At 41.2% G+C, this 14,225-nt stretch overlaps 1 protein-coding gene across 1 annotated transcript in view; it reads right to left on the reverse strand.

Moving 5' to 3' along the window:
* Nucleotides 1–3,825: 3,825 nt before the first annotated feature.
* Nucleotides 3,826–14,225, reverse strand: part of LOC126355408 (solute carrier family 22 member 7-like) — a 133,017-nt gene continuing 122,617 nt past the window's right edge. The window contains exon 10 of the mRNA XM_050005712.1: nt 3,826–3,915. Within this exon, the coding sequence (XP_049861669.1) occupies nt 3,826–3,915 (90 nt within the window). The remainder of the gene's footprint in view (nt 3,916–14,225) is intronic.

Genomic DNA, 14,225 nt, shown 5'->3' on the forward strand with positions numbered 1-14,225 from the left:
CCCATGTCCAAAACAGTGTTGCTGTAGTTGATAAAGTTACTCATTGGGCCACTTCTTGCGAAGACTGATTCAGATGCTGTACAAGTTGGAATTTGTGCAACATGTTGGCAGGAATCTCAAGAACGGGGTTTCAAGGATAAAGGATCTATTTTCACAAAGAGGGTTTCCCGTTAAGTATCAGATGTTCTAGTCGACGAGAGAAATGTCGTGATTCACCAAACAGGCTCACAAATCTCCAGTTGCCGTTGCTAGATGCATGGTACTGAATGTATGTCTCACACGATTTATTTTGTTTGCACACAACGTTGCGTGGAGTTGGAGAAACTCCACATGATAAAACCCAACCATATTTCGTTTCGACAAGCGTGCTGTGTTTTGGCTTTCCTTATTTTCCCTTTCCGATGATATCGAAGAATATATGTGCTCCCCCGAACCATATCTATTCCGGAAGGCTTACTGATGCCCTGGAGGCAGACCAAATGCAATGTTCCAACCTGTTGTGTTTATGTAACTAGATGACCACTCACTGTTGACAACAACACAAGTGGTTATAATGCTAGAATGATTAAGCTTGAAGACACATCGATCTTGCACGTTTGTGACACAGACGTGTCAATGCTTTTATTTATTCACTGGAAATCGGTGTTTTGTTAGTTCTAGTTTCAACTTTTCTACCTTGCCCTTGGATATAAAGGACCGTTGTCTCGCACTGTCGAGGAGCACTTATGCACTATTTAATATTGACAACAGCTGTTGCTAACAGTGCATTACAGTTGCCGAGCGGTCTCCACGTAGTAACCTGCTGGTACAAGATACAGCTTCTATGCCATAAATATGACTACACCTACTGCCATCTGATTTGTGGAGCAATGTATTGTGTCTTCCAGTACGGATCCTACAAGTGGGAGCCTTTCACTAACTAGCAAAGTGATCAGAACAAATGAAGAAAGAAAAACTTATTTTTCGTAACAAATATCCGGCGGTCGTCGATACCTATTTCTTGAAATCCCTTACACTTGGTGACAGAGTGTTGTTGGTTACAAAATTTGTAATTTTCTTATGTATGAATGTAAACCAGTTGCGCTGTCCTCACATGTTTCATTTGACTTACAGTACTATAACTGCCTTGCAAATTTTCTTAAGTGTTGTTCCTATATTGAACCAACTCGAGAGGTTGCTATTTTGTTTCCAAAACTTCGTAAGCTGTGTCAATGTTGTGAACATAGACATTTTTAACTCCCACTCAAGTCAGTCTGTGAGTCGCAAACCAGTCGGAATTGCGCCCAGAGGAATGACTTCATGAAGTGAGACATCACGGCTAAGGGCTTCTTAGACCTTCAAATGACTGCACTGATTATTAACTAATTGCCTATTATCGGTTTCTGTGCCAAGGCCAGCTGTGGGTAAGGCCCACAAAGCCTTTGCATGTCAGGCTGCAACTATTTTTGGATTGTCGTACCTCTGCATAATAGTCCCAAACAGATTTGCTGATGTGACAGGTATTGTTTCAGTAGATCCCTTGCTTAAGATCACAAGACAGAATTGAGGTAATGAAACTTTTGTACGTCATCAACAAATTTATTGTTCATAATGAGACCGAAAAAGGCGTCTCTGTAAGACGACCACTTATGGTAGACCCCTTCAAAATTTGGCAGCTTAGTGGAAGGTTATTTCAGAGTACTGACAATTCCTTAGGCTGTGGTAGCTGTGCGTGCCACTTCATTACACATTTCATGATGGGTTCAATGAAGTCACACGAGTCCTCGAATTCCGTCCTATCCTTACTATGATCTGAAGGTTTAGTCGAACCTGAGACGACTCAAAATCAATCAGAATCCGCATTAGTACGCTTAATTTTGATTTCAGTGCTGCAGTACTGACACAATCTGCAGACTGCAAAAATCTCCCAGTGCGTGTGAGAGCAGCCTTTGCTAATGCTCTCTGTTTGGCCAATACTCCCAGAGAAACCGTTTTGGGAATGGGTAGATGGTGACAGGAAGGCAACAGTAGGACTTGTCAGGTTGCAGTGGCAATACAGGGCAGTATGGTCCAGAACAGCAGCGATGCCACGATCGCTGGCAGCTAGGGTGGCAGAGGCTGCAGTCTCCAATGGCGCGACGTTCAGGGGTGCAGAAGGTGAGGTGACAGCAATACTGGGGGCACCGTCTGGGTCTGTACTTCTCGTATCTGGAGTTCGAGACATATTAACAATTCCTGAAAAATGTCTCCAAACACTGGTGTTAAGGCTGTTGTTTCCAAAGTCTCGAATAGGCCTTACAACACTTAGTAGCACTTACCGATGAATCAAGAATGTGAGCCACTCAGGCATGGTTAGTTTCTACCGGTTTTTTAAACGTTCACAAACACCGGAGCAAAGAAACATATACACGAACGTAACCATTTCAAGTGTTCACTTGATCCGGCCCGAAGGACTGTAAAATGTACTTAGTACACATGCCCGTCTCTATTCAAGCATTCGTTCCTTCAAATTTTGAGTGTATAGTACGAAAGGACTCAATGCCGTCTCTTCATGTCCACTCCATAGTGATTAGACTGAACACAACTTGTTATGTAAACATAGTTTATTCCGTTATATACTTGGTGCTACTCCGCGGTACTTTACAAACTACGCACGTACGCCCGCAGCAGTGCTTGGCTGCAGAGACGTACTTCCGCTCGCAAGGTGCCTCCAGACTAGCTGGCGCATCCGCTGTCAACGGCCGCTTGGCAGTTCCTGTGTGCACGAAGGACCTGGGAAGTGCAGTTTCGCACACCCAAAGTTACAATACTCCGGGTACCGAGCAGATTATACTGGACAAGGCGGCCTCATCACCTTGCAAGATGCCACCAGCTGTCACCTGGAGTACCTGAGTGAGCTGTGGAACACAATACAGGCTTTCCCTGTATTTTGGTGTATTCAGGGAGATTCTTGCTTTTCACTATGGCGAAAGTGCTGAATCCTCTACTCGAAAATGTCGGTGTTTGGTAGTAGAGACGAACGGTGTGGAGAACACAGACGGTGTGGACGCGCATGGCCGTGAGGTCGTATTTAGAGAGAGCGGCGCCCAGTCGCACTCCGCTGCACTTTGTTAAGACACTGAGTAAGCGTCGCTTTTTAGTGTTATCGCTGACTTTGCTCTATCTCACAAGTTGCGAGGTCTACTGCGCGGTCTATTCCGCAACTTTTGTTGCTTTTTCAGTAGTTTCACTTATTTGGATCTTCGGACCATTTTCAACTCGCGCTTGCGAGCTGCACAAATTTGGAAAACCAACTTATTGTGGTTTCGTAGCAACTTTCCATAACGTTTGAGGTGTGTATCAGTTATTAACACTGCTGTGGCTGTGCCCTCCTGTAATGTTTGGTGGTTTCTGGCTGTATGAGGAGAGGGTGGTATGATTGTTGGGTGGCCGGTTTCCTCTCACTACAACACAAAGTGCACACGTGGTTAAAATACGCTTCATTACAGGACCCAATTGAGCACTTAACTTCAATGAATCTTGTCCGTGTCCTTCTCACAACTGTATACAGTGACTAACATTCCCTCACAGCTGGCTGGCTAGAAGACTAGAGCACCGTGCCACGTATTGAGGTGCAAAGCGAACTGAGACCCGACGCGGCGTGCTGAGGCACTGAGACAGATTGAGAGACTGTAGTAGCTCGGTTGGCGGCGTCGGCCTATATGCACGCCGCCCAGGGGGCGTTATCGACGCGTAACCTAGGGTCATGTCTTGGTCTTCTCTTATCATAGGCGCGTCTAGTTCAGCGCAAGCTATACTCTCTGCAAATTGCTTTAATTAGGCCATTTCTTGGTTTAAACTTGTACACTAGCTTGTATAACTTTTCTGTGTTGGGTACGTACGTGTGGTAGGCACTTTGCGCACTCCACTGCTGAGCCCCAGCGCGTCAAGCACACACTGTTAAAAGACAGGTATATTTCATAGTGACTCTGCTAGGATTCTTACCTCGGGAATGGTCTGACAAATGCAGTTACAAACTCCGGTGTGAGACGTAATTTAGTGCGGAAAATGTTGCTACAGCAACCACTTTGTAGTTACCGCTTCGCTTGCTTGCATTCTTTTTGAGCTGTAGCAGCAATGTTAGCGAGTAGTATAAGTGTTTCACTCGTATTTTTGGGATTTCTTGTTTTTATTTTTTTGTTGTTGTTGGGAGCGAAGATAAATTCAGTTGAATGTGAAGAAGCTGATGCAGATAGCCAGAAAACTGGCGCAGACAGACGAAAAGCTGAAGCAGACGGAGAAGAAGCGAAGAGCGAAAGAAACAGTTTCGAAAAAAATTATAGCTAGATGGGAAAATCGATTCTAAATGCAACACTAATGACAAGCAAATCAGAGAAGTCGCGAAAACAGTAAAAGCAATATACACAGGCTACTCCAGGCCGAAACTAGAATGGGGGAAGTAGAAAAAATTAATACCTCTGTTCGCAAAACGTTGGAAACAGTCGAAGGCACTAATAAGGAACGTGCACAAAAAACGAAAAATCGGCCAGTTTCGGAAGTGACTAGAGCTGGTGCAGTTATTAAAAACTGAAGAGTTTGCTTCCACAAAATATGGTAGAAAATTGGAAAAGAGAAACTGAGGAAGGGCAAGTGTCAGAACCCATTTTGGTAATATCGGAGAGTGTGAAAATTTACTGTGTAATTGGCGTAGCACTATCCGCCAGGGAGAGAGTATAAGAGAAGAGAGTACAGCTTTGTGGCCCGTGTCTGTGTCCATGTCTTTTAATGGAAAATCCTTTTTCTTGTTACGGAAACTGTTTACGTACCCTGTAGACGAGGACCTACTCATCAAAACTTGACTGGCCAAATTTAAAAATAGCCCACCAAGCTACTGGCCTATCCGAAGGAAAGTGGAATATATTAGTAGCCACTTGAGTGGTGAAGTCGTTACTAGAACGTTGCCAGCAATACAGAATTGCCCAACGATCGAGGACTTTGTGTCCATAACAATGATATTATATTGATCGGCGGTGGACCGGAACATGGTAACCTTGAGAATCATTAAAGTCCGTCCCTAGCAGCGACATGTTTCAAGTTGTACGCCATATGTTTTGAAACGTCCCCTTAGAAAAATTCTACAAGACTGTGCTTAAACTGACACACAATATCTTTAGCGCAACGCAATCTGACTTCCAAAAATCCCTACGAAAGAATGGCCCTGATTAGCATTAACCTATACGTTTCACAAATCACTTACCTCACAAAAATCTTCGTTACTCAAGCTACAGCGAGCGCCACTACTGCCAGCTAAATAAAAGATTCAAACTACTGAAGGCACTAACTACTGATAGGCATAGTTAGCAAATGAAAGATTTTAATAGAGAACAAACAATGTATTTACCTCACTAGTCATAATATATATAGCAGTTCATGACACCAATTCTTACAAATTTCAAAACTCCGCCATCTCTCTCCCCACGTCCACCACTGCTGGCGGCTCACCTCCAACTGCGCAACGCTACGCGCTGTTAGCATCCAGCTGCCGCTGCCCAACACTATAATGGCGAGTATTACAACAATACCAACCAGCCACAGACTGCACACGGCACAGCCAGTGATTTTCATACAGAGCGCTACGTGGCGGCGGCGTTACCAACTAAAAAAAAACCTAAACATCCTACTTACATAGCCCCCATGCTCCCCACAAAAAAATTTACAAATTGTTTTGGGCAGTGGCCAATACAGATTTGAAAATTTTTTTCATAATTACAATGACAAAGAAATGAAATGCACACACTTATCGATACAATGTTGGTCAAAAGCTAAAATTTTCTCACAGTACATAAAGACAGTCCTGATCATTCATCAAAGTAAAATTGCAGTGTTTTTCTCAAAGTCTGAGTAGTAAAAGAAATTGCACTTGGAAGTAGTGGATTTCTAAGCAGTCTTGAAGAAGTAGTGTTGTCCTTCCAACGGAAAGACAGTGCTGACTCTTGACATGCAGACAGATAACGGCCACAACAGAGCAAACCCACAGCAGAGTCAGTCGAAGTTTTGAAGAATATTGGTAGGTAGGTCATCACAGAGTAGACCCATTGTAGTCCTGGTACAGAATACGGTATTGGTGGGCCACCAGAGGTGCAGACCCACTGCAGTCCTTGTAGAAATAATGGTATTGGTGGGTCATCAAAGGTGGAGACCCACTGTAGTCCTTGTAGAGATGGCCAGCAGCCACCTGTTTGCCTGTGCAGGCGCACAATCGCCACCAATCTTCCAACTAGCAAGACAATAGACATGAACCGTTTCTCATCATTTCATTTCAATAAATATCATAAATTAAGAACTCTACTGTGTAATCAGATGTTTTCAAGTTTGGGCGTGTCGTATTTGCAATGCTTTCTACAAAGAATGTCAATAGCGAGGTTAATGGCCTCCTTTTTTCTCCACCTGTGCCTCTGAAAGGCATACACTAATGACTTTTTCTCAAGGCGGCTGGCACACCTGGCCGCTCGCAACGCATTACGTCACGGTCACCTTTCTTTCTTACCGAAATATTTACGACAGCAGTTTCCGCTACAGTGACAGTCTCATGTAAAAATATTTTCACAGGTTGAGAATTTGCGTTAGAAATCTGTAGAAACAAAATCCTTTAAATATAATAGTGTCCAAAAAATTTTCGCCATCATAGTGATACATTCACGCATATACACACATTTCATAACTCTTAAAGTACGATTCTCGGTTTCCAACATCCTTTTTCACAAACCAGAGTCCCTAACCACTTCTCATTATTCCTTACCTTATTCGTCGACACTTCTTCAATATTTCATCATAACAGATATGTAGCATAATCAAATAACTCATATAGCATCAGCTTAAACATACCTCAGCAGGATAATTCACATCGTCGTCGTAATAATAACATCATAACACCTCAGTCAAATTCTCAAAATCGTCGTAGCTTCCTCCACTAATTTCAAAACCTAAAAAAATTCTCTGCAAAAGTGTCATCTACCTCAAACGTACTTTAAAAATCATGATCCCATACCAAATACATCATTCAAAGCTCTCATAATATCACAATGGTTCCGAAAAAATATGAACTGTTCACAAAGTACAGACAAAATACAATTTCATAAGTGTGAAGTTATCCAACGGTGCAATTACGTAAACATCTGTCACTGATGTAAAATAAATGTTTGTCTCTCTCAGTTAAATGATCAGATAGCTGTGTAATTTATGTGTTAGAGAAATATGGTACCGATGTGTAAAGTTGTATAAGCAAATACCATATTAGCTAGGGCTCCTTGTGCTTGCCATACACATGGTACACAAAGTATGCATGTACCCCCTTGAGGATTAATGTAATTATATCCTCAGGTGTTGCAGATTACAGCAATGGAATGAAATGTATCATGGAAAACCTTTGTATCATTGTACTTCAAATATCTTTAAAAATAAATGTTTAAGTACAAAATTAATCACTCAAATACATGTACGGTAGCGTTAAACTGTGCGTCTTGTTGTAAGATAATCTCTGTGGAAGTGTCGTAGTTATCGTCCTCCGAAAGCTAAGTTCTGCAGAAGTCAATGTACTTACCTCATGATAAACAAAAGTGAAATGCTTTGCGTATAGATATCATAGTTACTACGCTTATTGCCGTGATGAAGTAAGTACTGTACTGTAACGTATTGTTGTGCTACAGAAAAGGCTGTCTCATTGTAGCTATACCATAAAAGTTACTAGTAAAACATGTTTTACTTTCCAGAATGATTCAGAAAAACTGCACATATAAAACAGATACACCGCAAAAGCAACATTGTAAATTGTCACTCATTAGTAGCGTCGTGATATAATCGTGTAGCTGTCACATATGCTAACCACTGTGTCATCTGGTATCTCACAGAAAGTACTTTAAATCCAGAATGTATTTGCAAGTAAACCAAAACGTTGCATTAAAATCTCATTAGTAGTACTGGTAAATGTTCTAAGTATGTCAGCCTTATGGTCGTTACATAATCGTGCCACTAACAAGCAAGAATGTACACACACACAATGACACTGTGTCAACTGTAACAATGCATTCGTAATTTCTGTTTAGATAAGTTCTCTTGGTTCTTGATTGGATATTTAACTTAAATATTGGTGCATGTTAAGAGATTATAAGTCTGACAAAGCATACTAGTAATGAGAAGTGAAAAGTTATATGGCAAATACAAAGTTGAAAAGCAGATTATCTTTCAATAAACGGTTTTACATGTGAAATGTAGTACTATCCTTTACTCTTCCTAGTGCTCAGAGTTAACTTGAACGCAATTATCATGCGGTATACGTCGGTACAGAATACTGGAATTTTTCTCAAAGTTAGCGTCTATGTTATTTTTCTCTGAGCCAACCGGCGCACGCGGCTGCCTGCGGTGCGAGTCATTGTCTGTCTCTTTGTTGCCGCGCGCCTTTATTGGGATTAGGAGACCTAACTTCTACAAATTCACCTTGACCGGAAGGCCCTGCCCTGTTTGAAGCTCGCCAGTTCTGATGCAATTTAGGTCTGTCGTTTTGTCGGTAGTTTACATAGTTTCTTGTTTGTCGGTCATGTAGGGGAGAATTTCTCCCTGAATCGTAACTGCGCGCTGGACCGTTGCGTCTAAAGTTGTTCTGTCTCCCCTGATAATATTTATTTTGGTTCCCATATTGCCTGTTTCTCTGATTGACTGTGTGATATTCATTATTACGGAAATGCGATCTTCCTCTGTAACTATTACTCTGCCAGTGGTTGTCATATAGGTGGTGTCTATTTTGTTCACGATTTGTGTTGTAAGAATAGCCTTGTCGTGTCCAGTTATTATTTCTTTCATCGCGGAATTGCGACGGATGTGACCTATAATTGTTGTGTTCCTGTTTTCGCTTTCCGCGATTGCCAGTGTCAATTTCTAATTCTTGTAAGAGCCCCTGAAAAACTTAAGTGTCGTCTTTGCAACGTTCTGTCAAAATAATATGCCTTAAATGTTCCGGCAACTTCATTAAGCAAATGCGGATGAGTTCTGAAGGGCTGTATGGGTTTGAAAGATATTGATTCTTATGCAACATGTTTTCAAAATATTTGACAAGACTGGAAAATTCAGATTGTTTGAAATGTTTCATCATAATGATACTATGTTTTACTCGGTCTTGTGTAGCTTGAGACCAATATACTGAGAGGAAGAGATGATAAAATTCTCCTTCACTGTGGCAATCGTGAATGACCGATCGCATTCTTACAGCTGGTTCATCCTCCAAGTAGCCACACATAAATTCTAATCTGTGTTCTAATGACCAGTTGGGAGGAAAACAATGAGAGAACTGATGAAGCCACGCTTGTGGATGAATGTCGTTGCCAGAATTCTTAAATGTTTTGAATTTACGTGTAGTAATGAACAGCTTATAGTCAAAATCATCATGTCGGCGAGTCGCATGTCGGTCATTTTTATGTCGTTTCGGCGGTTCCATCTCAAAATTCGGTGTACCTTGCCAATTTCTTTCATGATTTCCGAAATGTCCTGTGTCATTATTTTGTGGTTGTTCTGTATTTCTATGTCCCTCTTCCCGTACTGGAGCGCAAGTGTCCTCTGAAATATGTAATTCTTGTATTACTTGACCCAACTGATCTTGTACTTCCCGCATTTCTCTTTTGTACTGTGTGTTGATTTGATTTTGATTCTGTTTGAATTTTCTAATTTGTTCATACTCTTCAGTGTCAGTGAAGGCTACAGGTTTTGTGTCATTCAGATCATCATCTACCATTGTAGATAAGTTAGTGAACTGATCTGAAAGTTCGGCTACTTTATCAGATAGTGAACTAATTTCCTCCATGTGTCTTTCTGAACCAATTTTCAGAGTATCTACTGTGTCCTTTAAGTTATCGGTAGATGCAACTGAGTCAATTTTAGCTTGCAAGGTCTCATGATATTCATGAACAATAGTTTGCAGTTCTTTTATGGCTGCTTCATGGTTCTGTAATGCATTTTCATGCCGCGAAAAAATAGGTTTAAAATGCTCACAAATTTGTGTTTTTACGTCATTACAGACTTTTTGACATTTCGATTCGATTTTATGTAACTCAGTAGTTAAATCTTCACGTGTTTGTTCAAGCGTATGTTCCACTGAGTCTAACGTTTGAAGCTTTTGTTCCATTGTGTCTAACTTTTGAAGATTTTCTTCCATTGTGACCAACTTTAGAAGATTTTGTTCCATTGTGTCTAACCTTTGAAGATTTTGTTCCATTGTGTCTAACTTTTCAAGATTTTGTTTCATTGTATCTAACTGTTGCTGTGTTTGTCTCTGATTTTGTTTCATTTGTTGAAATAATTGCAATAATAATGTATTAGTGTCTGGAATCTGTTCCTCTATGCTTTTCGGCAGTGCATCTGCACCGGCAACCTTCACATTTTGACAAGCAGAAAATGGGTCTTGACTTATTTGAAAAAAAGGTGAGGACGCAAAACCTGAATGTACAGTATTACCTAGATTGTGTCCTGTCATTTCGGATTCCTGACGCGAGCTGTTGCCGACCGATCGATCGATAATGCTTCCCTGTTCACTAATTGTTTCACTGCCTATACCATTATTTGCAGCCCGCTCCATTTCCCTATGCACTATTACCAAATTACTACTTTGAACATTAGTTAATTCATTACATGGTGGCGCTAACACACTGCTTTCGTCTTCACTGTCATTTCTCAGTTTACTTTGGAGCCTAGTATTACGTTTTTCACACGCCATTATTGTCACAATTTTTCACACGACAACACAGAAAAACACAATTTGAAGAACAAAAATAAGAGAACACATTAACATAGCACTGAAAATAATATCTAGTTTATTGCAAGCGCAACTGCGAAATACTTGGTGCAAAACTACGTGCATGCCACAACTATTTTACTGTACAACAATGAAAGACTGCAACTACAAAGGAAATTCTCTCTATGATTACGCGCTAGCAATAAACAAAGACTACACTAACTACACAAACTACAAGGAAAAAATCAGAAGATTCCAGTGAGGTATCCGTGGCTAAGGGTCGACATATGTAACGTCCCCTTAGAAAAATTCTACAAGACTGTGCTTAAACTGACACACAATATCTTTAGCGCAACGCAATCCGACTTCCAAAAATCCCTACGAAAGAATGGCCCTGATTAGCATTAACCTATACGTTTCACAAATCACTTACCTCACAAAAATCTTCGTTACTCAAGCTACAGCGAGCGCCACTACTGCCAGCTAAATAAAAGATTCAAACTACTGAAGGCACTAACTACTGATAGGCATAGTTAGCAAATGAAAGATTTTAATAGAGAACAAACAATGTATTTACCTCACTAGTCATAATATATATAGCAGTTCATGACACCAATTCATACAAATTTCAAAACTCCGCCATCTCTCTCCCCACGTCCACCACTGCTGGCGGCTCACCTCCAACTGCGCAACGCTACGCGCTGTTAGCATCCAGCTGCCGCTGCCCAACACTATAATGGCGAGTATTACAACAATGCCAACCAGCCACAGACTGCACACGGCACAGCCAGTGATTTTCATACAGAGCGCTACGTGGCGGCGGCGTTACCAATTAAAAAAAACCTAAACATCCTACTTACAGTTTCTACGACATTTTTATTTGCAATCAAAATCTGGACCTTCCGTAACGGTGGTGAAGTGATCCAATTATCCATAATTTCGCTACCAGAGCACAAACTATCACCCATTGGCGTGGAAAAATACAATCTGGAGCCGTTCGGGGTTACTTTGTCAGACCCGGATGAATTCGAGGGTGAGGAGAAGAGTGCGGTTACTATGTACAAGCACCAACAACTGGAAGCAGTTAATTCCATAAATTATCTGGGAGTACGCATTAGGAGTGATTTAAAATGGAATGATCATATAAATTTGATCGTCGGTAAAGCAGATGTCAGACTGAGATTCATTGGAAGAATCCTAAGGAAATGCAATCCGACAACAAAGGAAGTAGGTTAAAGTACGCTTGTTCGCCCACTGCTTGAATACTGCTCAGCAGTGTGGGATCCGCACCAGATAGGATTGATAGAAGAGATAGAGAAGATCCAACGGAGAGCAGCGCGCTTCGTTACAGGATCATTTAGTAATCGCGAAAGCGTTACGGAGATGATAGATAAACTCCAGCGGAAGACTCTGCAGGAGAGACGCTCAGTAGCTCGGTACGGGCTTTTGTTAAAGTTTCGAGAACATACCTTCACCGAAGAGTCAAGCAGTATATTGCTTCCTCCTACGTATATCTCGCGAAGAGGCCATGAGGATAAAATCAGAGAGATTAGAGCCCACACAGAAGCATACCGAGAATCCTTCTTCCACGTACAATACGAGACTGGAATAGAAGGGAGAACCGATAGAGGTACTCAGGGTACCCTCCGCCACAAACCGTCAGGTGGCTTGCGGAGTATGGATGTAGATGTAGATGTAGATGAAATGGTGAGGTGGCGAGTATGCGAACAAAAATACAGGAGACATAGCAATGTTAATAGAAGCCATGTTTCAAAGCTGAAATGGCGTAACCAAAAGCCCCGGCAATCTGAGGAAAAGAGGCCTCAAAGTAATAGAATGTTGGCGCCGCCGAGAGAGCGAGAAAACGGAATTGTTAAAAATGATGCCACCAGCCACCAGTCCTTACTGAAAAAGGGAGCAGGTAACGAATGTACAAGTGTAACATTACGAGTCAAGATAGCTTTAACAGAACTTGAATAGCGTAAAGTTATCATTAAAAACGCACGCCGTGCGATTTGTTATGATGTGGTCGGTCATAATAATCGTAACATGCTTTTGAATACCATTAAAATATAACGGCGATACCTGTTTAGTGTTATTGGAAATAATATGTAGTAAATTAATGAGTAAGGTAGCCGATCCTATAAGAAGAGGTAAAATTGGGCATATTAAGGTGTTTTGCTTTATATCGACTAAGCCGATGATACGGCGTCTTTTTTCCGTTTACTCTTAGAAAAAAAAAAGAAAAAAAAAGTAAAGAAGTGCTAATTGTGCGTTGTGAAAAATATAGGGGGAATTTTAAATAGTTACAGTGTATAATCAGACTAACAAATGGACATTCAGCTACGAGAAATAGCGGATAATGAAGTGTGGTCATTAAACTGAGTACAACTACAGGGCGGTCAATTCCGGGAAAAGTCTATTCGCATCTCACGAGGGACGCGGTATTGAGACCGTTTTTTTTTTTATTATTATATCGCGGAGAGCGGGCTTCAGTTTATAAAAAGGAGAAAAGCTGTATCATTATCATTGACTGTTGGTGTCAAGCAACCAAAACTGTTAATCAAAGGGTTTCGGTGAATGAGTGGTGAATGCGAAATGAAACTGTTAACGAAGTTACGTTAAATAAAACAGAAGAGACAAGACAGTTTGGTCGTATCTGTTATTATTCCATAAACTGTAACATTTCTTCTCGTTGTACGAAGCCTTTATAGACGATCGTTATGACAATTTGTTTTGAAGGGATCTCGTTTCGAGTTAAATTTTGGGGACCTGGTCGAGAAGGGACAGTTCGTACATCCTAACTACTGAAGCTATTCTGGAATCAGATGCTACCGTGACCGTTGTGTGTTGTCAATGGCTTAAGGACATCATATCTCATGCTCTAAAATCGACGCGCCTTTCCTCTTGGCATAACGGTGCCACACGGTAACAACGACAACGCCGACGACGAATGAAGAAACGGTAGACAAGGACAAGGGCCAGGTTTACGGTCTAAACATCTAAAATATGACGCAGGCAGAGATGATTTGCTGACTAAGATGGACGTCGCCGGTGAGTCCAATGACAGATGTAACTATTTTCTTTTGCATGTCCAGTACGTAGTGTTTTTGTGTTTGTTCGGTTAAGTTATGCATATAGTTGTTCTGGGTATGGGAACATTTTTGGGCGCTTCATGAGTATTTTGGAGACATGTGTTTGCCCATCCACAAAGCTTTGCTGTTTTTGTTGTTACACTCATTAGGTGGACGTCATTTCATTTTCGGAAAGCCAGTTCGTGTTTTCGGCTTCTGTAGATGAAGTGATGCAGCGGCGAGCTACAACAACCATCAGCTTTATTTGCTGATGGATGTCGTATTTGTTTTGGTTCAGAAGCACCGAAGGAACTGAGAAAGGTAACAAAATGTGGTGTATCGTTATGTTAGTCATGTTCGACACTTACAATCTTATTATCTCAAGTTCGATGCATCATTCTTTGCTTTAAAACTAT

Source organism: Schistocerca gregaria, chromosome 3 (genome assembly GCF_023897955.1).
Source record: "Schistocerca gregaria isolate iqSchGreg1 chromosome 3, iqSchGreg1.2, whole genome shotgun sequence".
In the NCBI taxonomy this organism is placed as follows: Eukaryota; Metazoa; Arthropoda; class Insecta; order Orthoptera; family Acrididae; genus Schistocerca; species Schistocerca gregaria.